This window comes from Malaclemys terrapin, chromosome 4 (genome assembly GCF_027887155.1).
Source record: "Malaclemys terrapin pileata isolate rMalTer1 chromosome 4, rMalTer1.hap1, whole genome shotgun sequence".
In the NCBI taxonomy this organism is placed as follows: Eukaryota; Metazoa; Chordata; order Testudines; family Emydidae; genus Malaclemys; species Malaclemys terrapin.
The window spans coordinates 20,324,872-20,348,995 of NC_071508.1; the positions used below are offsets into that span (position 1 = coordinate 20,324,872).

Genomic DNA, 24,124 nt, shown 5'->3' on the forward strand with positions numbered 1-24,124 from the left:
CTGCCCTGAAGCGCAGTGACACCCGGTTGCGAGCTGCACTGAGTGTACAGAAGCGAGTGGCCATAGCCCTCTGGAAGCTTGCAACGCCAGACAGCTACCGGTCAGTCGCGAACCAGTTTGGGGTGGGCAAATCTACCGTGGGGGTTGTTGTGATGCAAGTAGCGAAGGCAATCGTTGATGTACTGCTGCCAAAGGTAGTGACCCTGGGAAACGTGGAGGCGATCATAGATGGCTTCGCAGCGATGGGATTCCCAAACTGCGGTGGGGCCATAGATGGAACTCACATCCCTATCCTGGCACCGGACCACCAGGCCACCCAGTACATTAACCGAAAGGGCTACTTTTCCATGGTGCTGCAAGCACTGGTGGACCACAGGGGACGTTTTACCAACATCTACGTGGGATGGCCGGGCAAGGTTCATGACGCTCGTGTTTTCAGGAACTCTGGTCTGTTTAGACGGCTGCAACAAGATATTTACTTCCCGGACCACAAAATAACTGTTGGGGATGTGGAGATGCCTATAGTCATCCACGGGGACCCAGCCTACCCACTAATGCCCTGGCTCATGAAGCCCTATACTGGCGCCCTGGACAGTGAAAAAGAACTCTTCAACTACCGGCTGAGCAAGTGCAGAATGGTGGTGGAGTGTGCTTTTGGCCGTCTCAAGGGGAGATGGAGAAGCTTACTGACTCGCTGTGATCTCAGCGAAACCAATATCCCCATTGTTATAGCAGCTTGCTGTGTGCTCCACAATCTCTGTGAGAGCAAGGGGGAGACCTTTCTGGCGGGGTTGGAGGTTGAGGAAAATAGCCTGGCTGCTGATTACGCACAGCCAGACAGCCGGGCGATTAGAAGAGACCAGCGGGAAGCGCTGTGCATCCGGGAGGCTTTGAAAGCAAAGTTCCTGAGTGAGCAGGGTAACCTGTGACTTTAAAGTTTGTGTACAGAGAAGCTGAACCTGCCCCCGTTTCTTTACCCAGTTAATGTTGACTGTCCTATCCAGTTACATACCCCCTTCACCCCCTTCCAACACACGTTTCGAAATAAAAATAGTTCTACTTTGTTAATGCACACCGTTTTCTTTAATACTGTTTTCGCGGGAATTTTTTAAAACTGGGACGCAGACTGTGGTGCGGAGCGGGTGTAGTGTAGTGACGCGAATGCAGCTTCTAAACTCAAGGATTGACAGGCTCCGCTGCGGTGGGATGGTTGTTTCAACGGAGCCTGTCACCCCTCCTGATCGGGACTGTGTGTATGGGGGATCTATGTGACTTTGTGGCAGGGGGAGGACGGTTACAGATCCCCTGCTGTGTGGCTCTGTGATCCTGCATAAGGACCGCCGCTTAAGATCTGTAACTGCCCTCCCCTGCCACAAAGTCACAGAGCAACCCACCCCCCACCACATAACATGAAAACAACCTCCCAGACTAACCAGGGTAACTAGTCACTGCATCACTGCACTGTGTATGTGCCCTGGTGCTGTGCCTGCCCCCGCCTATGTACCCTGCCAAAGGTGACTGTCCTGTCCAATTACCAACCCCCTTTCCCCTCCTCCTCCAAAAGAACATGATTGAAACAGTAGTTAACAGAAACGTATTTTTTATTATCAACTACACATGGAACTGGGAGGTGAAACTTGGACGGGGGCTTGTGTCAGGCGGGAAGGAAAGAACTTTTCAAATTTTGGGGAATGAGAGCCTTCTGTTACTAGAGCTCTCTGCAGGGGTGGAGTGAGAGTTAGCACGGACTCTGCCGCCTCTCCTTCTTTGCACTTTGGGTGAGGTGGGTATGGGACTTGGTGGCGGGGGAGGGCGGTTAGAGATGGACTGCAGCGGGGCTCTGTCCTCCTGCCTCCGTTCCTGCAGAACATCCACAAGGCGCCGGAGCGTGTCTGTTTGCTCGCTCAGTAGTCCAAGCAGCGTTTGAGTCGCCTGCTGGTCTTCCTGCCGCCACCTCTCCTCCGGATCCATGTTTGCTTGGTGCATTCGGGTCAAGTTCTCCCGCCACTGGGTCTGCTGTGCTGCCTGGGCTTGGGAACAGGCCATAAGCTCAGAGAACATGTCCTCCCGTGTCCTCTTCTTCCTACGCCTAATCCGCGCTAGCCTCTGGGAGTGTGATGCCAGGCTAGGTTGTGAGACAGTCGCAGATGGGGCTGTGGAAATGGGAAAAAGGGAGTGAATTCCTCAGAAAGATAAATGTAGTTGTGAACAAAGAACATAGTCTTTCTCTGTGAACAAGACCATGCACAGCACCTATCACATGCGCACTCAGCACAAGGTCGAATTCTCGGCCTTCGCATTCAGTGCCTGGGGTCTTGCACAGCACATTTGAGAAGCAGGGCAGCACAATGGAATTTCTGTTGCAGGCAGACATGGTAAGCAGTAGACTTGTGGCAGTTTAAAACTTTTATATTACCACTGGCCTCATTTCACATTTAAAGCAATGTCAGTCCCTGCTGCCAGCAATCCGGCAAGCGGGAACTCTGCCCCTGTCCCACCCCCTCGCGGCTGTCCCCGGGAACGATCCCTTTCGGCTGCCCCTCTCCCGCCTCCACCGCGTGGCTGCAAACCAGTGGTTACAGTTCTGTAAAGGAATGGGCAAGCAGTCCCAACACTAACATTCCCCTACCTAATTCAAAGCAGGTCACCATGGGCGACATCACCCTGATGAGGATCTCTGAGAGCGAGAGAGAGAGAATGCTCCGGGAAAGCCTCCAAAGACCAGGGCCGTATGCCGCCCTGCTGTGCAGAGCAATGATTCCCGAGTACTTGATAGTCTCGTGGCGCGGCAACATGTCGTACTTTGGAAGACCCAATAAGGCCGCTCTCCCCAGGAACCTCATGCAACGGCTTTCCAATTACCTCCAGGAGAGCTTCATCGAGATGTCCCAGGAGGATTACTGCTCTATCCCCGGACATATAGACCGCATTTTACTGTAGCTGCAGTAGCAGGGACTAAACAGTAGAGCGGCTTGGGCAGGACAATCACGGAAAACCGGACATTGCTAGATTTTTTTTCAAAACTTGCACTGCCCATGACTAAACCGTTAAGCGCCTAGGGCACAGTAATCATGAACAACCCATTCTTTTAATTGTTAATATTCCTGTTCTGTTAAAAATAAATGTTTAGATGTTTACAACACTTACTGGCTGATCCTTCCCCAGATTCTGTGTCTGGGGTAACGGCTGGGGACGCTTCGTAGGGGATCTCTGTAAGGGTGATGAAGAGATCCTGGCTGTCGGGGAAATCAGCGTTGTGAGCGCTGCCGACTGCCTCGCCCTCCTCATCTCCTTCCTCATCTTCCCCGTCCCCTAACATGTCCGAGGAACCGGCCGTGGACACTATCCCATCCTCAGAGTCCACGGTCACTGGTGGGGTAGTGGTGGCGGCCGCACCGAGGATGGAATGCAGTGCCTCGTAGAAACGGGATGTCTGGGGATGGGATCCGGTGCGTCCGTTTGCCTCTTTGGTCTTCTGGTAGCCTTGTCTCAGCTCCTTGATTTTCACGTGGCACTGCGTTGCATCCTGGCTGTATCCTCTCTCTGACATGTCTTTAGAGATCTTCTCTTAGATCTTTGCATTCCGTCTTTTGGATCGCAGCTCGGAAAGCACGGACTCATCGCCCCACACAGCGATGAGGTCCAAGACTTCCCGATTAGTCCATGCTGGGGCCCTCTTTCCATTCACAGACTGCACGGCCATCACTGCTGGAGAGCTCTGCATCGTTGCCAGTGCTGCTGTGATCGTCACGATGTCCAGACAGGAAATGAGATTCAAACTGGCCAGACAGGAAAAGGAATTCAAATTCAAATTTTCCCGGGGCTTTTCCTGTGTGGCTGGTCAGAGCATCCGAGCTCGTACTGCTGTCCAGAGCGTCAACAGAGTGGTGCACTGTGGGATAGCTCCCGGAGCTATTAGTGTCGATTTCCATCCACACCTAGCCTAATTCGACATCGCCATGTCGAATTTAGCGCTACTCCCCTCGTCGGGGAGGAGTACAGAAGTCGAATTAAAGAGACCTCTATGTCGAACTAAATAGCATCGCAGTGTGGACGGGTGCAGGGTTAATTCGATGTAACGGCGCTAACTTCGACATAAACGCCTAGTGTAGACCAGGCCTGAGAACTGCTGGGAAGGACACAGCAGCCCAGAATGTGTTTCAAGGCCCCCCGGGCAGACAGAGAGCACTCCGTGGTCACAGAGCCGCTCTATGCCAGCTCGGTGCTTGGGGAAAGGGGCTGGTAGCTGCTGCTCTGCCTGGAACTCCTGACAGCAGCTGGCAACTGCCCAAATGAGCAGGCAATTTGTGGACCTCTGCAAGCTCCCTAAGGGGTTTGTCCTTCGTGCTGGCTGGGAATGGTGAAAAAGTGGAGGGGCTGACACAGTGCCGGTCACTAAAGCCGGGGTGGCAGTCCTGTTTAGGAGGGCTTTTGGTTGCTGTTAGCTGGTGGTGACATGGGAATGGTGCCAATGATCCAATACCTGGTGGGGGGCGGCTCTGAGGAGTCCTGCTCTCTGGAGTTCGGCAGCTCGCTCAACCAGTGCAGTCGCCTCAGGAGAACGGAGTCAGCCAGAGGGCTCCTCTGGGCTGTAGGGAGGGCAATCCACCATGCAGGACTGGTGTGCATTGGGGCTGGGAAGCTGTGCCCGAGAACAGGAGAGGATGACATTTCATCTCCTCCGGGCCAGATCTCCTTGCTGATGGTTCGCTCTCAGATGCTACCCAGCTACTCTGGGACAGCACAGACAGCAGGGACACTCTGCAGTGACAACTGGATGGGCTTTTTTATTAGCGAGGACGTGCTAACCCCACTGGAGTGCTCACTTCAGAAGCTACTTCTCCGACTACAGCTGGGTCGATTGTACGCACCGCACACCCGATGTGTGTATGGAGCCGGTTTCCGTGCCACATGCTAGCAACGAGGTACACAGCTCCCAGCAATGCGCTGTGCACACCTCTCTGACAATGCTCCTGTGTGCAGGCTGCTCGGTACATACCCACTGCAGCGTACACATGTGGTACCATGTAGACGGTATGTACCGAATATACTCCGGTGTCTATTGGATATACAGGCACACATATACAGAGTAGGCACCGGGTATATGTGGCAATCGTCATACACACTGACACACTCCAAGCACACGCAGCAGATTGAAACGGTGCCTGACCCTCACGGAGCGCAGGGCAGAAACTTCTTATAGGGACCATGAGGCAAGGGGAACCCTTTCAGCCATCTCTATGGTGATCTCAGGCCAATGAGCTGATTACTAGCCATCTGGGCATGTGTTTAAAGAACGCGGGCAGGGCATGGCATGGGTGCAGCCTCTGGGGAGTACTGGCATATGTCACTGCGGAGTCAGCTTGAGGTTCTGGTTCTGTCCCAGGACAAGGGCAGTTTCCACAGGGTACCTCTCCAGGCAGATTCAGGAGGAGGGGTGGGTTGAGGGTCACTGAGGCTGGGGGGGTCCACCATGGCTGTGTAATGGCTGAGGAGAGATCCCGTCAGCCCTCTTAAACAGCGAGGAGAAGGTTAACCCGTGTGCCCACGCCCCTGCCCCATTCTCCTTCTGCCTGGCCCAGGTTGCTCTGCCAGCCGGACCAGTGTCCCGCACAGTCCTGCAGGAACCCGGGTCTCCCATGTGACAGTGGGACGCTGGCAGCCTGCCAAGGCTGTCACTGCCATGACATTACTGTCCTGCCCGTGCTCTTGGACACGTTCCCTCCGCCCACCGCGGCACTTACATCGATCTCGCTCAGGATGACGTCGATGATGCTACCGATGACGATGAGGAAATCAAAGACGTTCCAGGGGTTGCTGAAATAGCCCTGAGATTGGAGAGAGTAATGAGGTGGGAATGACTGGGGGTCTGAACAGGGGGAAAGGAAAGGAAGAAGCTGAGGGTCAGACAGGGGAGTTATAAACTCCCTGTGGAGGAGACCTGCCGTTCCTGAGCGCAGCGCGCTTTCTCCCTTGCAAACCGCTGCCCTGCTCACCGCGCCAGAGGGATGGTCTCCGTTCGCCCACGCAGAACAATGCCAGCACGGCCAGGCTGCCCCCCATGCCCCGAGATGGAGAGAGCACTGCAGAGCTTGGATTTAGATTTCCTTCCATGTCTACTCTTATCCGCTGGCACCCAGCACCCACTGAGGTCTTGGGGTCAGACCTTCCCAGCTGATTGGTGCCGATGCTTATTCTGGGCGAGTCCTCGGCACGCCAGGGAACGAATGCTCCTAGCCCCCAACAGGCCCAGCAACAATGTGATTGTCCATCAAGGGAGCTCGAGTCAGGGCTGAGATGGTGGGGAAGACACAGCTCACGAGTACAGGGGAGGTGTGTGGCCAAGGAGCTGCACTGGGAAACATTCCCTGCAGTGCACCTGCCCCGGCCCACATCACTGTGGATGGGTCGCAAGCAGCGGCTCTTGTGGCATGCCCCACGCTGGCTGCCTGGGTCTACAGGCGTATAGGGAAGGCAGGAGGAGGCTGATTTTGTACTAGGTAAGTGCCCGATGGGCATGGATCTGTTTGAACCAAGTGGCAGCAAGACAACCTGTGATTATCCCTTACGCTCAGAGGGATGACCTGGAGGGGGCTTGGTTCCCAGAGGACCATCCACATTTGGGGTTCTCTACCCCCGAGGGCTGGCATTGGTGGGGTTCAGGGAAAAAGCGACCATTGGATGCCAAGGCAGCCCATGGAGCAGGGGCTCACGTGGCTGAATCGCTCGTGAGGTCGGGCAGGGGAGGGATTCCCCTCCGGGTACATCGACAGGGACCACGGAGGTGATGGCCATCTCTCAATGGGCATCGGGGACATGCCTGCAGGGTGGGGCGGGGGGCTCTGCCTCGCCTCTCACGTGGCTCAGTGGCTGTGGTGGGGGGAGGTTCAGGGGCTCTCCCAGGGCCTCTCACACGCAAGCTTGGTTTGATGGGGGGTCCGGAGAGCTCCCGGGAGGACCACTAGCCTCCCACCCCCATTGGAGAGACACCCAGGACAGTGAGAGCAGCGGAGTGGGGGTGGGGGTGTTGGGCGAACAGGTAGCTGGAGGAAGGGTTCCCCCTTGTGGCCTGGATTGGCCAGGCTCTTCCCCTCAGGAGCTGCCAGGTCAGCCTGCAGCCCTTGCCCAGGTGTCTTCAGTGGCACTGTCCACATGAGTGACTGGGCGTGAGCAGGTCTCTTCGGGGCCCCAGGCTCTGAGGCGATTGTGTTCCCGGGATGCCGCATAGGGAGAAAATGCCATGCCCACCGCTTAGGGTGAGCCCCTGCCCTCCTCCAGATTCACACCCCCTGGGCTCCCCTCTGGACTCGCACCCGCCAGTCAGGAATCAGGGTCTGCAGTGGAGCCAGTCTCCAGGCAACCCAACGAGCACAGCTGGCCTGCAGCAGGATGCCTATGGATACCGCGCTTGAGGGGTGGGGAGAGCCAGTGGACAGGCTCTTAAGCCCAGCAGCGGCAGTAGCAGCAGTCCAGTGGCTACTCAAAGCATTTGTCCATGGCTGGGACAGCTCTGCCTTGTCTCAGCTCAGGTAACTCGGTTCTGACCCTGGGCTCTGACTCCTGCTCCAACCACTGGGCATGGCTGCCCACATCCTGGTCACATTATGTACCCCCCCCCTGCACCCCTCTCCAGACTCATGCCCCCAGACTTTCACCCCACACTCACCTTGGCTTTGAAGGCCATGAGCTTGAGGAACATCTCCAGGGTGAAGAGGATGGTGAAGGCCACATTCAAGTTGTCTGAGAGGTGGTTCATCTCAGCTGACTGGTTGTAGTGCTGGGGAGCCAGGAAGAGGCACAGGTTAGCCCACTGGGCTATGGGGAGCAGGTATGGGGCTGGCTGGGGTCTCAGATTCTGGGCCAGATGTGAGAGCCTGAGAGCAACATACAAACCTAGAGCTCTGGCGGGGTTGGAATGTGAGCAGAAGTTGTGATGCTTTCCCCCATTCCACACACAGCCCTGCCAATAGTCCTGCCCCCTAGCCCCCTCCCTGTTCCAGCCCTGGGTCCTGCCCCACAGCTCTGTAGATGTTCCTGACTCCTGATCCACAGCCCGGGCCGTCTCCGCACTCACACACAGTGTGCCACCGTCCCTCCCTCCTCACCTACAGCACCTGCGGCTTTTCCATAGGAGGGGCCTCCCTGGAGCAGTGATGCTGAATTGCCTGAAGTATCCCAAGCCAAGATCCAAACCCAGATATCCAGGGGCACCCGACCAGTGGCCCAGCCTGAGTCTCACTTTGATGGCTTGCTAGTCTGCTACCAAGAGCAGGGTGGTCTCGGACACCCCACCCCCAGGCCCCATGGACAGCGATCAAAGGTTGCCAGCCAACAGCGAGGTCATTAGCTTTGCTCCCTCCTCACCTGCATGCCCAGGCAGATGGTGTTCAGCATGATCAGGAAGAACATGAGGTACTCGAAGTAGTAGGAGGTCACCACATACCAAATCTGGTACTGATAGGGGTTCTTGGGGATGTAGCGTCTCAGAGGGCGGGCTTTCAGTGCGTACTGGACACACTGGCGCTGGGGTGACAGGAGGAAAAAGGTCAAGCATTGACGCCCGTGGAGCAGAGGTGGCACCGTGGACAATTATGAAACACTCCCAGCTGTAAAACCTCCAGCTCCATTCCCTGCCCCTCTCCCCTGCAGAGCCAGGCCAGGCCCGATTTCTCAATGCGCAGGAAATCCTGTGATTTTGAACATTTTTTTCCCTGTTCTGAAAACATAAAAATTAGAAAGTTCCCATGAAACAAAAGTTGTGTTTGGAGCCGATCTAAATGTTTTGCTCTGAGAAAACGGGAATGTTTCCCGCCGCCTTCGACCTTCGTCAGCTTAAATCTGTGGTTTGTTTCGAATGAAAAATCAAACCAAAACCCCCCCAGACAATCCATTCAGAAAATGGCTGAATGGCTGACGCTAGCAAAACGCTTCATTGCGGGAGGGGGTTCCAAATGATATTTCATCAGAAGGGACACGTTTTCAACAGCATCAGCATTTTCCATAGGAGAATTGTGATGAAACATTTCTGCCCCTCTCTGACACCACGCTGCCCTGGTGCACGGTTACCAGCAATCACTTGGGCGTTCTGCTCTCAGCCCCTTCTGGCCCAGGTATCCTGGATTAACTCCCTCTGTTCTTGCACATTGGGCATGAGACTCATAACAACCCCAGGTGCTCAGGATCTGGGATCCACCCATCCATCTGTGAAGCTGGACCACAAGTCCTTAGGGCCATTTGTGATCACAGAAAAACTTGACCCGGTAACCTTTTGATTGCAGCTGCCAGAATCCCTCAAAGTCCACCCCTTGTTCCACATCTCCTTCTTGAAACCTTTCACCGAGAATCCCTTCCCACCCCATGCTACTCCTCCCCCTCTGCCAATAACTGGGCTGGGCCAAGAGGAACGCATGGGCCAGCGGATTCGGGACTCCCGCCGAGTCCGGGGATGACTCCAATAGCTGAGTGATGGGGAGGGATGCGGCCCAGAAGAGCATTTGTGGGAATCCCTGGAAAAGTCCATGCCCGGGACCTCCTGCAGGCTCCCCAAGAAACCCAGCCCAAGGGCTCCAGGGAGGCAACCCTAAAAGAAGCGGGTTGCTGTCAGGTATCAGACCAGCTAGGACCAGCCGCTGGCCTAGTCCCTGACTAACTTCGCTGCAAAGCAATCAGTGAGCCTATCTGCACTACCTTGGAACTGACAGAGAGGTCACAGCCCCTGACAGTTCTAAGCCCGGCCCCCACCGCAGATCAGCGGCTTCTTACCGGGTACCTTGCCTGCAGCATCACTTGCCCTTGTTCCAGTCCCTGCTCCCTTCCAGCTTCAAATTTCTGGCTTCGATCCCCAGCTCTGCCCGTGGCTTACCACGCCTTCGGCTCTGGCATTTGGCTTCTGACCCTCGGCTCATTCCTGGACTTTGCCTTCCCTGGATCCAGTTCTAACCAGTTATTAGTCTGGGTGGGAAGCCAGAGCCCCTTGCACTCCCAGGCAGGAATGTGCCATATAGGGCCATATTCTAGCTTTCCTTGGGCAGTTGAGAGGGCACCGGGGGCAGCATGAATCCTGCATGACAGTCGTGGCGGGGACTAGCACCACTGGGAATGCCGGATGTCCCTCATGGGTGTGGCTGAGACCCAGCTGCGAGGCCAGTGTGCAACAGTGGGAGCATTTTCTGCACCTTCTTAAAGGGAGCAGCAGGTCCCACTCCCGAGGGGGCTCCCCAGCCCACCGCCACCCCTTGTTGGCAGGCCACCGCCAGTCACTGACCTGTAGGGTGACCAGATCTCAAGAGTAAAATATCAGGACACATGGGGGGGCACACCAGAGGCATGGGGTGGGGAGTGCACAACCTTAGGAAGTTGCAAGGGGGGTGCATGGCCCCGGCTCCGGCCCCCTCTGCAAGCCACGGGTCGGGGACACACGGCGCCGGTTCCAGCCCCCTCTGCAAGCCGCAAGTCGGGGACGCACGGCCTTGCTCTGGCCCCCGCCGCAAGAGGGGGTCACAGGGCTGGTGCAGTGGGTTGGGGCTCAGGAAGGGGGTTCAGGGTGCTGACTCCGGGAGAGAATTTGGGTGTGGAAGGGGGCTCAGGGCTGGGGCAGAGGTGCGGGCTCTGGGCGGCGCTTACATCAGGCAGCTCCCCAGAAGTGGCAACATCTCCCTCTGGCTTCTAGGCAGAGGGGCGGTTGGGTGGCTCTGTGCATTGCCACGCCCACAGGTGCCGCCACAGCATCTCCCATTGGCCGCAGTCCCCAGCCAATGGGAGCTGCGGAGCCGGTGCTCATGGCGGGGCAGTGCGCAGAGCCCCCCAGCCGTCCCTGCACTTAGGACCCAGAGGGAGATTTTACCACTAGCCATCTGGGTAGGGAGCCTACCAGCTCTGCACCAACCGGAGGCCTGGCAGCCCTACAATATTGGGACAAATGGGGTGGGGAGCCCCCTTGGGAGTGGGACCTGCTGCTCCCTTTAAGAAGGTGCAGAAAACGCTCCCACCATTGCACACTGGCCTCGCAGCTGGGCCCGAGCCACACCGCATGAGGGACCTCTAGCATTCCCAGTGGTGCTAGTTCCCACCACGACTGTCATGCAGGATTCATGTCCATCATACATCGGTCAGGACACAGGACAGAGAGTTAAATATCGGGAAAGTCCCGATTTTATCGGAACGTCTGGTCACCCTCCTGACTTGGGGCAGGCCCCCACTGCAGCTCAAAGGGTCGATACTGTGCTGCTCCCACATAGCCAATACGCTAGTGTGGTGGGGCGGCTGCCCCACACAGGGAGGAAGGGTTAAAGCAGGCCAGAGGGAGCCTGCGCAGAACCCTCCCATTAGAGAGGCGAGCCAATCAGGAGGTGGCTTGTTGCAGTGGCCAATCAGGGCCAGCAGAAGCCATATATAAAGGGCTGCTCAACAGAGCAAAAGGCAGTCTCTCCCTGGTCTGCTAGGGAGAAGGGCTGGGTGCCTAGGAGCACCGTGGCTAGAGCAGTGCTGGGCAGGGTAGCAGAGCAGAAGGAGCTTCTGGCTGACCACTGCCAGACTGAGGCCCCGGAGGAAGGGCAGACAACATGTTAGGGCTGCCCCCGACTTGCCCTGAGGGAAGTGGCTCACACAGACTGCAGTTTGCCCCTGGAGCAAGGGACTAGACTGGTGACTGCAGCAGGCCACTGAGGCGAGTGGCTGGACTATAGACTGCCAGTCCCCCCGAAAGGGGTGGGAGACAGCGGAGAGAAGAGGACGCCGGGGAGCAACGCGGGTCACAGAGTTGTGGAGACAGCAAAGCGGGAGTAACGGCGAGCGAGACACCACCGGAGGAGGCCGCCCTGTGGAAGGATTTGAGCTAATTCCAGAATGGCCAGCAGGAGGCGCCATGGTGGTGAGTCTCGCTCCGTCACAACTAGTTAGTGTAGGGTTACCATACTTCTAGGTTTCCCCGGACATGTCCGGCTTTTCGCTCTTTAAATAGCCGTCCGGGGGGAATTTTAATAATCTAAAAATGTCCAGGATTTCCCCCAGTCGGCTATTTAAAGAGCGAAAAGCAGCTGACAGGGTGGCCGAGCACCGCTCGCATTGGGGCCTCGGCAGTCAAAGCCCCTTCCCAGCTCCCCCGATCCCCTGCAGCCTTACCACGCCGCCCGGCAACGCTGGGGGCAGGGCTGTGCACCTGTGAGGGAACGCGGCGGTGGGGCTGGCAGCGGTGTCCAGAGCCCCTCCCCGCTTCACCCCTCCTCCACAGTCTCAGCACGCCGCTTGGGCGGGGCGGAGCCAGACATCTGCTCTAAGCCGAGCGGCACGGTAAGGGGGCCGGGGAGTTGGAGAAGGGGGGCAGTCAGGGGACAGGGAGCGGGGGGCGGGGGTTGGATGGGTCAGGGGTTCTGGGGGGGCTGTCAGGGGGCAGGGGTGTAGAGAGGGATTGAGGCAGGCAGGGAGCAGAGGGGGTTGGATGGGTCGGGAGTTCTGGGGGTCCTGTCAGGGGGCGGGGAGCAGTTAGATAGGGCATGGGAGTCCCGGGGGTCTGTCTGGGGGCAGGGGTGTGACTATGGGGTGGGGATGTGGATAAGGGTCGGGGCAGTCAGGGGACAGGTAGGGTCCTATGGGGGCAGTTAGGGTGGGGGGTTCTCAGGAGGAGGCAGTCAGGGGACAAGGAGCGGGGGGGGTTGGGGGTACTGAGGGGAGTAGTCAGGGGGTGGGAAGTGGGTTGGAGTGGATGGGGGCAGGGCGGGTCTAGAGCGGAACTTACCACCACCACCCCCCCCCCCGTCCTCTTTTTTGATTGTGGAAATATGGTAACCCTAAGTTAGTGGTCTGTGCAGCCTGGCTTATTGGAACCATCCTGGGCTCCCAGTGTGGTGGCCAAGCCTGGATGTGTCGGTGAAGGTGTCAGAGAGCAGACAGAGAGAGGCACAGAAGAACAGGGGTCTCATCTTTCAACTCTGCAGCTTGGACACACCCTCGTGCCTGGGCTCCCAGCCTCTCCTGCCTGGGGTCCCCTGCACCTTGGTCTTGCCTAGTTCACACCCAGCTAGCGCACCCCGGCTCTCGTCCAGCTGGCACTCATTCCGCATGCTTAGCCATGTCCAGACCCTAGCACCTAGCTCTGGTACAACTGGCTCCTCGCACCCAGAGCCTGGGCATCCCTGGAACCCAGGTCATGGGGGCTGGGGTGGGAGGAGACTGGGGGGTCGGAGGGAGGTCTCGGCAGGGTGGGGGAGGTTCCATGGGGGGGATTCCACGGGGAGTACCTGGTTCTTGTCCAGCTCGCAGTTCTTGTATTCGTTCTCGCCCTGCTCCTGGAAGGTGACGATGACAAAGCCGACGAAGAGGTTCATCATGAAGAAGGCGATGAGGATGATGTAGATGATGAAGAAGATGGCGATCTCCACCCGGTAGTTGTAGATGGGGCCCATGTCCTCGGTGTGGGTGTCAATGGCCTTGTACAGCAGCCTGGGGGGTAGCGAGTAGAGAGCATGCAGTTTACCAGGCTGCATGGGGGGGCGGCTCAGTCCAGCTGAGCTAAGGCAGAGAGGTCAGGACATCCCAGACAGCTGCTTCCCCTTTGACTGCACTGGCACCTCTCTGCCCCTGATCGGGGGTGGGGGGGTCTGACCCCTCTCTCCATCTTCGGGAGAAGTCCCCTCACATGGCATTCCCCAGCCAGGCAGCAGTGCCAGTGGGGTGCTGGGATCTCCCCCCGTGCAGCCTGACCCAGTGCCCGGCCCCCATGCTGCGTGCTCCCCCCGACGGACTCACTGGGGCCAGCCCTCGAAGGTGGAGACGGTGAAGTGTGACATCATGGCTGAGATGACTTTGTCAAAGTGGAAGTCGTTGTGCGCATTTACAGACGAGGGGTGAGCGAGTGGGGGACTGGGCCCAGAAACTCTCCGGTCCCCTTGCCCATGACACACACGTGCCCGCCTGCTGAAGACTCCATGCTGCTCAGAGCACGTTACTGTCTCACCAAATCAACCTGGGGAACTCACAGCAGCAGGAAGCCAGAGGCCAGTGCTGGTCGCGACAAGCACCATGGCCGAGTATGCGAGTTCTGACAATAACAGGAATCGGCAGTCATGCAATCAGGGTGTGCTGAGGAATGATCACATGTGGATGCCAGGGCTACAACCCGTCTACAACCTGCCCAGCAGCCTCACCAAGATCCACCCTTGGTGCCTCTCCCCAGAGTACCTGGGATCAGGTGGCAGCCTGGATCTACAGGCTGGAGCAGCTTGGCAAATCCCATCACATGCCTGGCAAATCCTGCCGTCCGGGATGAGCTCTGCCCTTCCACAGCCAGGGAGACTCATGCCCCAGGGGAGCCCCCTATACACCCAGACACATACTTCACCCACTAGCGTGTCTGAAAGGGGACCTGCAAAGGTGACATAACACCTGGGGATATGGGCGGCACGTGACTCCTCCATTTGGGGAGGCTGCGTGTGCCCAGATTATGGCCCCGCCCCTGCTCCAGCTCCTGCCCCACTCATCCCCGCCTGCGCCTCTTCAGCCCCTCCCCTGGGGTTCCCCTGCCTGTTCGCCGGCTTCCGGCCGCTCACCCCTCGTGCATGCGTGTGTCTCTTCACCCCCTCCTGCAAGGCTCCCCTGCAAGCAGACTGGGGACAGGAAGAGGACGAGTGGGAGCGGGAACTCAAGTGGAGTGCGGGCAGGACCACAGCCAGGGTGCCCACCCTTTTGGCAGCGGTGCGCTCCAAAGGCGGCAGGCCGTCTGTTTGGGGAGGCTTAGCCCCCTCTGGCTCTTATACCCACCACCCATGCCTGGGGGCTGCCATCTTCTGCTCCTGCTTTTGATGATGAGTGAAGAAGGCCTGAAAGAGCTTTCCCAGGTCGTTCCATAAAACACAAGACAGTCCCAGGCTTAGGGTTGCCAACTTTCTACTCACACAAAACTGAACAGCCCTGCCTGCCTCCCAGGCCCCGCTCCCTGCTCACTCCCTCTGTCACTCGCTCTCCCCACTCTCACTCACTCCCTCATTTCCACCAGGCTGGGGCAGGGGGTTGGGATGCGTGAGGGGGTGAGGGCTCCGGCTGGGAATGCGGGTTCTGGGGTGGGGCCAAAAATGAGGGGTTTGAGGTGTAGGAGGGGCTCCGGGCTGGGGGATGGAGCTGAGGGGTTCGTAGTATGGGAGGGGGTTCCGGGCTGAGGCAGGGGGCTGGGGGGTGAGAGGGGGTACGGGCTCTGGGCTGGGGTGTGTGTTCTGGAGTGGGGCCAGAAATGAGGGGTTCAGGGTGCACGAGGGGGCTCCAGGCTGGGGCAGGGGGTTTGGAGGTGGAGGTGCAGACTCTGGGGTGGGGCTGGGGATGAGGGGTTTGGGGTGCAGGAGTGTGCTCTGAGCCAAAGGCGTGAGGGGGATCAGGGCTGGGGCAGGGGGTTGGGGCGTGGGAGGGGGTCAGGGGTGAAGGTTCTGGGCGGCGGTTACCTCAAGCAGCTCCCGGAAGCAGTGGCTTGTCCTCCCTCTGGCTCCTACATGGAGGTGCGGCCAGGTGGCTCTGCGTGCTGCCCTGTCCGCAGGCACCCCCCCCCCCCCCGCAGCTCCCATTGGCTGTAGTTTCTGGCCAATGGGAGCTGCAGAGCTGGCACTTGGGGCGGGAACAGCGTACGGAGCCCCCTGGCTGCCCCTACACATAGGAGCCACAGGGGGGACATGCTCCTGCTTCCAGAAGCCGCGGCTGACTTATCCCTGCTGTGCCGCTGACCGGACTTTTAATGGCCTGGTCAGTGGTGCTGACCGGAGCCACCAGGGTCCCTTTTCGACCAGGTGTTCCGGTCAAAACCCGGACACCTGGCAACCCTGCTAGTGCCTTAACCATTGGCCTGGCCTTCCTCTGGCTTACGAGCCCAACTCCTCCTTGGTCCTGGCCATTCAACACTCCCCTCGGCTCCCTGCCCCCTAGAGCAAACTGCCCTGTGCTGCAGGCTTTGCTCTGCATAGAGACCCACGCCTGGGCTCCTCTGCTCAGCAGGGTCCCGGGAACAGGCTGTGAGCACAAGAGACAACAAACCAGGACTGGTTCCTCGCCTTCCCCACCAGTCCCCCCTCAGGCAATGACACCCCCGGTCCCTGCGCTCTGGCTGCGAGGTACATGCAGTGATGACAGGGGGCTCCTACCTGCATTCCTCTTCTGTCATCTTGGCCGGATCCGTACAGCTGCTAAACTTCCCCTAGGTTTAAGCAGAGAGCAGAAGAATCAGGGATTGTACTGTGAACCGCAGGGAGCCTGACTGATAGACCTGGGGAGTAAGGACAAGGGCAGCTGCTGGCAACTGCAGTACATCCTGACATGACCCCACGGCTTGGCCCCGACCCAGGGGGCAGCGTCTCCACGGCCCATTCCAGCCTGAAAGGGGCTGGTTAGTGCCAGCCGTGAGCGTCTGGGCCCTACCCCAGCTGGGCCTTTCCTTAGAGGTGCTTAGAGCCCAGCCAGATGTGCCAGCCCTCAACTCTCCCTGCGCAGTCAGCAGCACTGACAACCCCTAGGAGCCCTGCAAGGCCCGAAGGCCAGACCACTGCTGCAGCAACCCGTAGCACTTCTAGCCAAAGAGTCACGTCAACCTCATCCATTCGCACAACAGCGCAAGCGCAGACCGGCCTGCAGTGCCACGGGTGGTCAGGAGGAAACACCTGTGATCCTGCAACACGGTGGGGAGCTGGAACGGGCGGGGGAAACCGAGTCACAGGTGGGGAAGGGACTGGCCCAAGGCTACCTGGCTGGTCAGCACCAAAGCTGGCAAGAGACCCCCAAATTGGCTGACTCCCACTGGGCCATGGGGCTGCCTTGCGTGGGCACAGATTATGCATACACTGCCCTGTTCTGCCTGCAGCATGCTGGTACCCCCAAGGGGATGGCCGGGGATGGTCCTCGGCCTCCCTCTGAATTTCTGACATGGGGGAATCCCCTCTCTTAAAAGAAACGAAGAGGAGCCACTTCCTGGCGCTTCCCTGAGCTCAGCTCCACCCCAGCTCTCCCCAGGACAGGGTGGGTTGGGTGAGACCAGCACTGGGTTCTGGCCGGGAGGGGCTCTCACCTTGAAGAGCTGCACCCCGATGCAGGCCAACATGAACTGCAGCAGGGTGGTGACAATCACAATGTTGCCGATGGTCTTGATGGCCACGAACACGCACTGGACTACGTGCTAGAGAGAGAGAGAGGCCAATGCAGAGATGGGCCAGGCCTGCAGCACCACGACCTGCTGTGGGTATCGACCATGCCCCTGTGTAGGGGAAGGGGCCATCCCAGACACAGACGGGGGACACAGCACCACACCGGTGTGCAGGGGACACGGCCGTCCCAGACACGGATGGGGGACCCGGCACCACACTGGTGTGCAAGGGAAGCGGCTGTTCCAGATGCAGCCAGGGGACCTAATACAAAACCAATGGGTTACCTCCCAGCTGCCCACAGACACCTAACAAAACACCTGGGTAAGAGTGAAATCAGGTGGCCTGAGCCCTGGGACGTGCAGTCCTGGCATCCTGCTCAGATGGCCCATGATCTGGCAGGTCCTGGATTCCTGTGGCAGATCTGAGGGGGGCCGTGTCCACCCCCTATGGAGGGCCCTTGTCCCCACCTTGCTCTCACCTTCAGCCCCTTCGCTCTGTTAATGGCCCGCAGCGGCCGCAGGACTCTCAGCACCCTCAGGATTTTCACCACGGAGATGGCGCTGGACCTGGGGAGGGCGGGGGGAGACGGGTTGACTCAGCCAGCTTGGGGTCTGGCCAGACAAATCAGCTCCTCACACGCCGTCAGGAGCCAAACCGGCCTGCAGCGATGCATCGGGGGAGAGCCAACACCTGTGCCCCTCCAACATGGGCAGGGGAGCTGTACCTGCCAGGGACAGGAGGGGGCAGACTGGGGGGACAGGCAGGCGAGGAGGGGGCATGCTGGAGGGGGCAGGCTGGGGGACATGCTTGGAGGGCAGGCCGGGGGGTGCAGAGCAGCAGGGGCGGAGGGGGCAGTCTGGAGGGAATGCTTGGGGGGGCAGGCTGGGAGGTGCGGAGCGGGAAGGGGCGTGCTGGGGGGGGCCGGCTGGCGGTGTGCTCCAGGGGGCAGGCTGGGGGGTGCGGAGCGGGAGGGGGCGCGCTGGGGGGCAGGCTGGCAGTGTGCTGCAGGGACAGGCCGGGGGGTGCGGAGCGACAGGGACAGGAGGGGGCAGTCTGGGGGGCATGCTTGGGGGGCAGGCTGGGGGGTGCAGAGCGGGAGGGGGCGCGCTGGGAGGGCCTGCTGGTGGTGTGCTGCAGGGGGCAGGCTGGGGGGTGCAGAGCGGGAGGGGGCGTGCTGGGGGGCAGGCTGGCGGTGTGCTGCAGGGGGCAGGCCAGGGGGTGCGGAGCGGCAGGGCCAGAAGGACAGGCCGGGAGCATGCTCTGGCGAGGCCAGGCTGTCATGTGTTCTAGGAGGGGATTGCAATCCAGTTTGACAGAGCTCCCCAAAGGCAGCACTTCCAGGCGCTTCCCACCGTGGGAGCCAGCGAGCCTCAGCCCCACCCCACAGGAGTCTCTCCAGGGAGTTCATTCTCCACAGCCCATTCTTGGCCCAGCTGCCAATTGTGATGGTGCTTTTCTCACGCAGACACCTGTGGCCTAGGAACTGGGCTGACAGCCACTAAACAAATGCTTCCCTGGGCGCCCAACCGGCCACAGTAGAGCACGGCCCGCAGGGCCTTCTCTGACTGGTCCGTCTAGGGTGGGACTCAGGAGCAGAGCTGGTCAAAACTCGGCATTTCTGTTTCGGGGGAAATTTCGACACATCGTCATTTGGTTTTGGTCCTGATTGGAACAAAAAAAATATTTTCAAAATATCCCATGAAATGGAAGTTTTGAAAAATGTTGGTTCTGGAACACTTTGAAATTTTGTTTTATTTTATTTTATTTTATTTTATTTCTTTTTGTTTGTTTGTTTAATATTTTTATTTTTCTATTATTTAATGACATGTCTGTGGCATACACTACTACTACTGGTGTCGTAAAATGACAATCATTTAATGATTCTATTGATTTTATTTTAAATATTTAATAACGGGTGCTTCAGTCTAGCAGAGAAAGGCATAATATAGTCCCATGGCTGGAAGCTGAAACTAGACAAATTCAGACTGGAAAGAAGGTGTAAATTGTTTACAGTGAGGGTAATTAATCATAGGAGCAATTTACCCAGGGACGTGGTGGAGACTCCAGCACTGACAATTTTTAAATCAAGAGGGGATGTTTTTCTAAAGGCATTCTCTACGTTCTATGGTCTGTGTCACATAGTAGGTCAAACCAGGTGATCGTAGTGGTGCCTTCTAGCCTTGGAATGGATTAATCTGTGCATTTTAAAAACAGTTAAGGGCAGCTGCTACTTAGCACTGATTGAAACATCTTCTCTTCTAGGTCAAAACGTCTGCTGTTTGCATTGTAACTCCAGTGTCAAACTATTTCATTACAACACAAACAGGAGACATTTTGATCTAAAAGAAAAGCGAAGCTGTTTCAATCCATGCTAAGTGGCAGCTGCCCTTAAAGAGTTTTAAAATAAACTATATTAAAATAATATTTCTGCTAGGGCTGTCAAGCGATTAAAAAAAATAATATTGATTAATCTTGCTGTTAAACAATAATAGAATACCATTTCTTTAAATATTTTTGGGTGTTTTCTACATTTTCAAATATATTGATTTCAATTACAACACAGAATACAAAGTGCACACTGCTCACTTTATATTTATTTTTGATTACAAATACTTGCACTGTAAAAAACAAATGAAATAGTATTTTTCAATTCACCCAATACAAGTACTGTAGTGCAATCTCTTTATCATGAAAGTTGAACTTAAAAATGTAGAATTATGTACAAAAAATAACTGCATTCAAAAATAAAACAATGTAAAACTTTAGAGCCTACAAGTCCACTCAGTCCTATTTCTTGTTCAGCCAATCACTCAGACAAACAAGTTTGTTTACATTTGCAGGAGCTAATGCTGCCCGCTTCTTATTTACAATCTCACCTGAAAGTGAGAACAGGTGTTCTCATGGCACTGTTGTAGCCGGCATCACTAGTTATTTACATGCCAGATGCGCTAAAGATTCGTATGTCCCTTCATGCTTCATCCACCATTCCAGAGGACATGCGTCCATGCTGACGATGGGTTCTGACTGATAACAATCCAAAGCAGAGTGGACCGCCGCATGTTCATTTTCATAATCTGAGTCAGATGCCACTAGCAGAAGGTTGATTTTCTTTTTTGGTGGTTCGGGTTCTGTAGTTTTTGCATCAGAATATTGCACTTTTAAGACTTCCGAAAGCATGTTCCACACCTTGTCCCTCTCAGATTTTGGAAGGCACTTCAGATTCTTAAACCTCGAGTTGAGTGCTGTAGCTATCTTTCGAAATCTCATATGGTACCTTCTTTGCGTTTTGTGAAATCTGCAGCAAAAGTGTTCTTAAAATGAACAACATGTGCTGGGTCATCATCTGAGACTGCTATAACATGATATATGGCAGAATGCGGGTAAAACAGAGCCAGAGACATACAGTTCTCCCCCAAGGAGTTCAGTCACAAATTTTATTAATGCATTATTTTTTTAACAAGCGTCATCAGCATGGAAGCCTGTCCTCTGGAATGGTGGCCGAAGCATGAAGGGGCATACGAATATTTAGCATAGCTGGCATGTAAATACTTTGTAATGCCAGCTACAAAAGTGCCATGTGAACGCCGGTTCTCACTTTCTGGTGACATTGTAAATAAGAAGCAGGCAGCAGTATCTCCTGTCAATGTAAACAAACTTTAGAGACTGGGAACGTTTGGGTCATTACACTAATTGAATTTTTTTCCCCATGTTAAGTTCTCCTCACACCTTCTATGGGTCATCTCAATTATCACTTCAAAGGGTTTTTTTCTTCTGCTGCTGATAGCTCATCTCAATCGATTGGCCTCTTACAGTTGGTATGCGTTCTTCCACCTTTTCACCTTCTCTGTATGTATAAATATCTTCTGTCTGTGTGTTCCATTCTATGCATCCGAAGAAGCTTATGCTGAAATAAATTTGTTAGTCTCTAAGGTGCCACAAGTACTCCTGTTCTTTTTGCAGATACAGACTAACACGGCTGCTACTTTGAAACCTTTTTTGCCTGAGTGATTGGCTGAACAAGAAGTAGGATTGAGTGGACTTGTAGGCTCTAAAGCAGGGGTTCTCAAACTGGGGTTTGGGACCTCTCAGGGGGTCACAAGGTTATTACATGGGGGGTTGAGAGCTGTCAACCTCTCCCAAACCCCGCTTTGCCTCCAGCATTTAGAATGGTGTTAAATATATAAAAAAGTGTTCTTAATTTATAATGGGGGTCGCACTCAGGAGCTTCCTATGCGAAAGGGGTCACCAGTAAAAAAGGTTTGAGAGCCACTGCTCTAAAGCAAGGGTGGCCAACCTGAGCCTGAGAAGGAGCCAGAATTTACCAATGTACATTGCCAAAGAGCCACAGTAATATGTCAGCAGCCCCCCATCAGCTCCCCGCCATCCCCTGCCCACCAGCAGCCCCGCCGATCAGCACCTCCCCCTCCCTCCCCACACCTCCCAGTCAGCTGTTTTGTGGTGTGCAGGAGGCTCTGGGGTGGGGGAGGAATGAGGACACGGCAGGCTCAGAGAAGGAGTGGAGTGGGGGCAGGGCCTGTGGCAGAGCCAGGGGTTGAGCAGTGAGCACATCCCCCCCGGCACATTGGAAAGTTGGCGCCTGTAGCTCCAGCCCCAGAGTCGGTGCCTATACAAGGAGCCGCATGTTAACTTCTGAAGAGCTGCATGTGGCTCCGGAGCCACAGGCTGGCCACCCCTGCTCTAAAGTTTTGCATTGTTTTGTTTTTGAATGCAATTATGGAACCAAAAAAATCTACATTTGTAAGTTGCATTTTCACAGTAAAGAGATTGCACTCCAGTACTTGTATGAGGTGAACTGAAAAATACTATTTCTTTTATTTATCATTTTTACAGTGCAAATATCTGTAATCAAAAATAATATAAAGTGAGCACTGTACACTTTGTATTCTGTGTTGTCATTGAAATCAATATATTTGAAAATGTAGAAAAACATCCACAAATATTTAACAAATTTCAAGTGGCATTCTATCGATTAACAGTGCGATTAAAACTGCGACTAATCGTGATTTTTTATTTAATCGCATGAGTTAACTGCGATTAATTGACAGCCCTAATTTCTATTATATTATGACATGTCACAGTAATAGGGCATATTATGGGTGTACATTAATGGCAGTTGGTAGTTCGTATTGATGGAAACCTAGTGCAGTGTTACTCCTGCCATGGTATGAAATAATGTAAACATGAAAAAAGAAAGGACATCAAATTCTAAACAACATTTTGAACATTTCCAAACGTGGTTTTTTTTTTGGCAGGAATTTTTGTCAGAATCAACACAATTTCATGACAAATTTCAGTTTTGGAGAAACTAACGAAAAACGTTTGAGGCAAATGTTCTGACTCGCTGTACGGAGGAGGCCGCCCTAGTGGTGACAGTAAGTGGCACAGGCTGGCCAGCGAACCCCCAGTGCTGTCTGTGTGCAGCAGCAGCCTCAATCAAAGATTCCCCATTCACTGCAGCCACTGCTGACGCCTGCCTCTGCTCTGCCCCGATCAGCGGCTCCCCTCACCGTTGGCATCACCCCATTATGCACTGGCTCCAGAAAGATGGGGTGTGACTCACCTTCAGGACTATTTCAACTGTGAACACGGAGGTGAAGCCGATGTCAAAATATCCCAGAACCTGAAGATAAAAATCAGGGAGAGGTTTTGGTAACTCGGGAGACCAGATGTTATTTGAACGGCCTACAACCAGGAGCTTTGGCAGACAGACGGCACACTGCCCCGCTGAATGGAAACTGCACACCTGGTGCTAATAATAAATACCACAATAATACATACATGCTTTGCACTGTGACTGCTTCTTTCGCGCCAGCATCTTTACGACACTAATGAATTAAGCCTCCCAGTCCCCAAAGCAGTCAGAAAAGGATTATCCTTAGCAGAGCACAGCAGTCCAAGGGTTAGAGCCCAGGAGCCAGGATTCCTAGCTACTGTTCCCATCTTTGGGAGGGGAGAGTGTTCATAGAATCATAGAAGATTAGGGTTGGAAGGGACCTCAGGAGGTCATCAAATCCAACCCCCTGCTCAGAGCAGGAACAACCCCAACTAAATCATCCCAGACAGGGCTTTGTCAAGACGGAACTTAAAAACCACTAAGGATGGAGATTCCACCACCTCCCTAGGTAACCCATTCCAGTGCTTCACCACCCTCCTAGTGAAATCGTTTTTCCTAATATCCAACCTAGACCTCCCTCACTGCAACTTGAGACCATTACTCCTTGTTCTGTCATCTGCCATCACTGAGAACAGCCGAGCTTCATCCTCTTTGGAACCCCTGTTTAGGTAGTTGAAGGCTGCTATCAAATCCCCTCTCACTCTTCTCTTCTGCAGACTAAATAATCCCAGTTCCCTCAGCCTCTCCTTGTAAGTCATGTGCCCCAACCCCCTGATCATTTTCATTGCCCTCCGCTGGACTCTCTCCAATTTGTCCACATCCCTTTTGTAGTGGGAGGCCCAAAACTGGACACAGTACTCCAGATGTGGCCTCGCCAGTCAGTGTTCTAGTGGTTAATGCTGGCGATTTAGGGTCAGGACTCCTGGGTTCAATTCCTGGTTCTGGGAAACGACCATGGCCTAAGGTGTCAGGATCCCTGGGTTCTTTTCCCAGCTCTGTAAGCATCTAGCTGGGTGACCTTGGGCAAGTAATTTCCCCTCTCTGGGCCTCAGTTTCCCTGTGTGTAAAACGAGGTTAGTGACAGTGCTTTGGGGTCCTCAGATGAAAGGCTCTGTACATTCACAGTATTACAATCCAAGACAATTTAAAGGTGGGGAATCTGAGGCACAGAGTGATGTTAACAACAAGGAGTCTGGTGGCACCTTAAAGACTAACAGATTTATTTGGGCATCAGCTTTCGTGAGTTAAAACCTCACTTCTTCGGATGCACCAGACTCCTTGTTGTTTTTGTAGATACAGACTAACACGGCTACCCCCTGATACTTGACAGAGTGATGTTAAGTGACTTGCCAGTGATCACACAGGCAGTTAGTGGCAGTGC

The 24,124-nt window shown here is 55.3% G+C and overlaps 1 protein-coding gene across 1 annotated transcript; it reads right to left on the bottom strand.

Annotated features, from left to right (window-relative positions):
• Positions 1 to 1,583: 1,583 nt before the first annotated feature.
• LOC128835692 (voltage-dependent L-type calcium channel subunit alpha-1S-like) lies at positions 1,584 to 18,516 on the bottom strand. Its single transcript, XM_054025278.1, has 9 exons — positions 18,461 to 18,516; positions 17,587 to 17,674; positions 17,033 to 17,140; positions 16,116 to 16,168; positions 13,236 to 13,437; positions 8,365 to 8,523; positions 7,667 to 7,777; positions 5,745 to 5,828; positions 1,584 to 2,153 (listed from the first exon to the last, which is right to left on the bottom strand). Exons 1-9 carry the CDS (start codon positions 18,514 to 18,516, stop codon positions 2,100 to 2,102), a joined length of 915 nt encoding a protein of 304 aa, XP_053881253.1. The 3' UTR covers positions 1,584 to 2,099.
• Between the last annotated feature and the right edge of the window lie 5,608 nt (positions 18,517 to 24,124).

What these genes read in the sequence shown, in the direction of transcription:
- LOC128835692 (XM_054025278.1), bottom strand. Translation starts at nt 18,516, where the DNA reads ATGAACTCCCTGGAGAGACTCCTGTGGGGTGGGGCTGAGGCTCGCTGG. An exon ending in ACAGAGCGAAGGGGCTGAAG is followed by an intron (nt 17,141 to 17,586) that starts GTGAGAGCAAGG and finishes CTCTCTCTCTAG; the next exon opens with CACGTAGTCCAGTGCGTGTT. An exon ending in TCATCCTGAGCGAGATCGAT is followed by an intron (nt 2,154 to 5,744) that starts GTAAGTGCCGCG and finishes CCATTTCCACAG; the next exon opens with CCCCATCTGCGACTGTCTCA.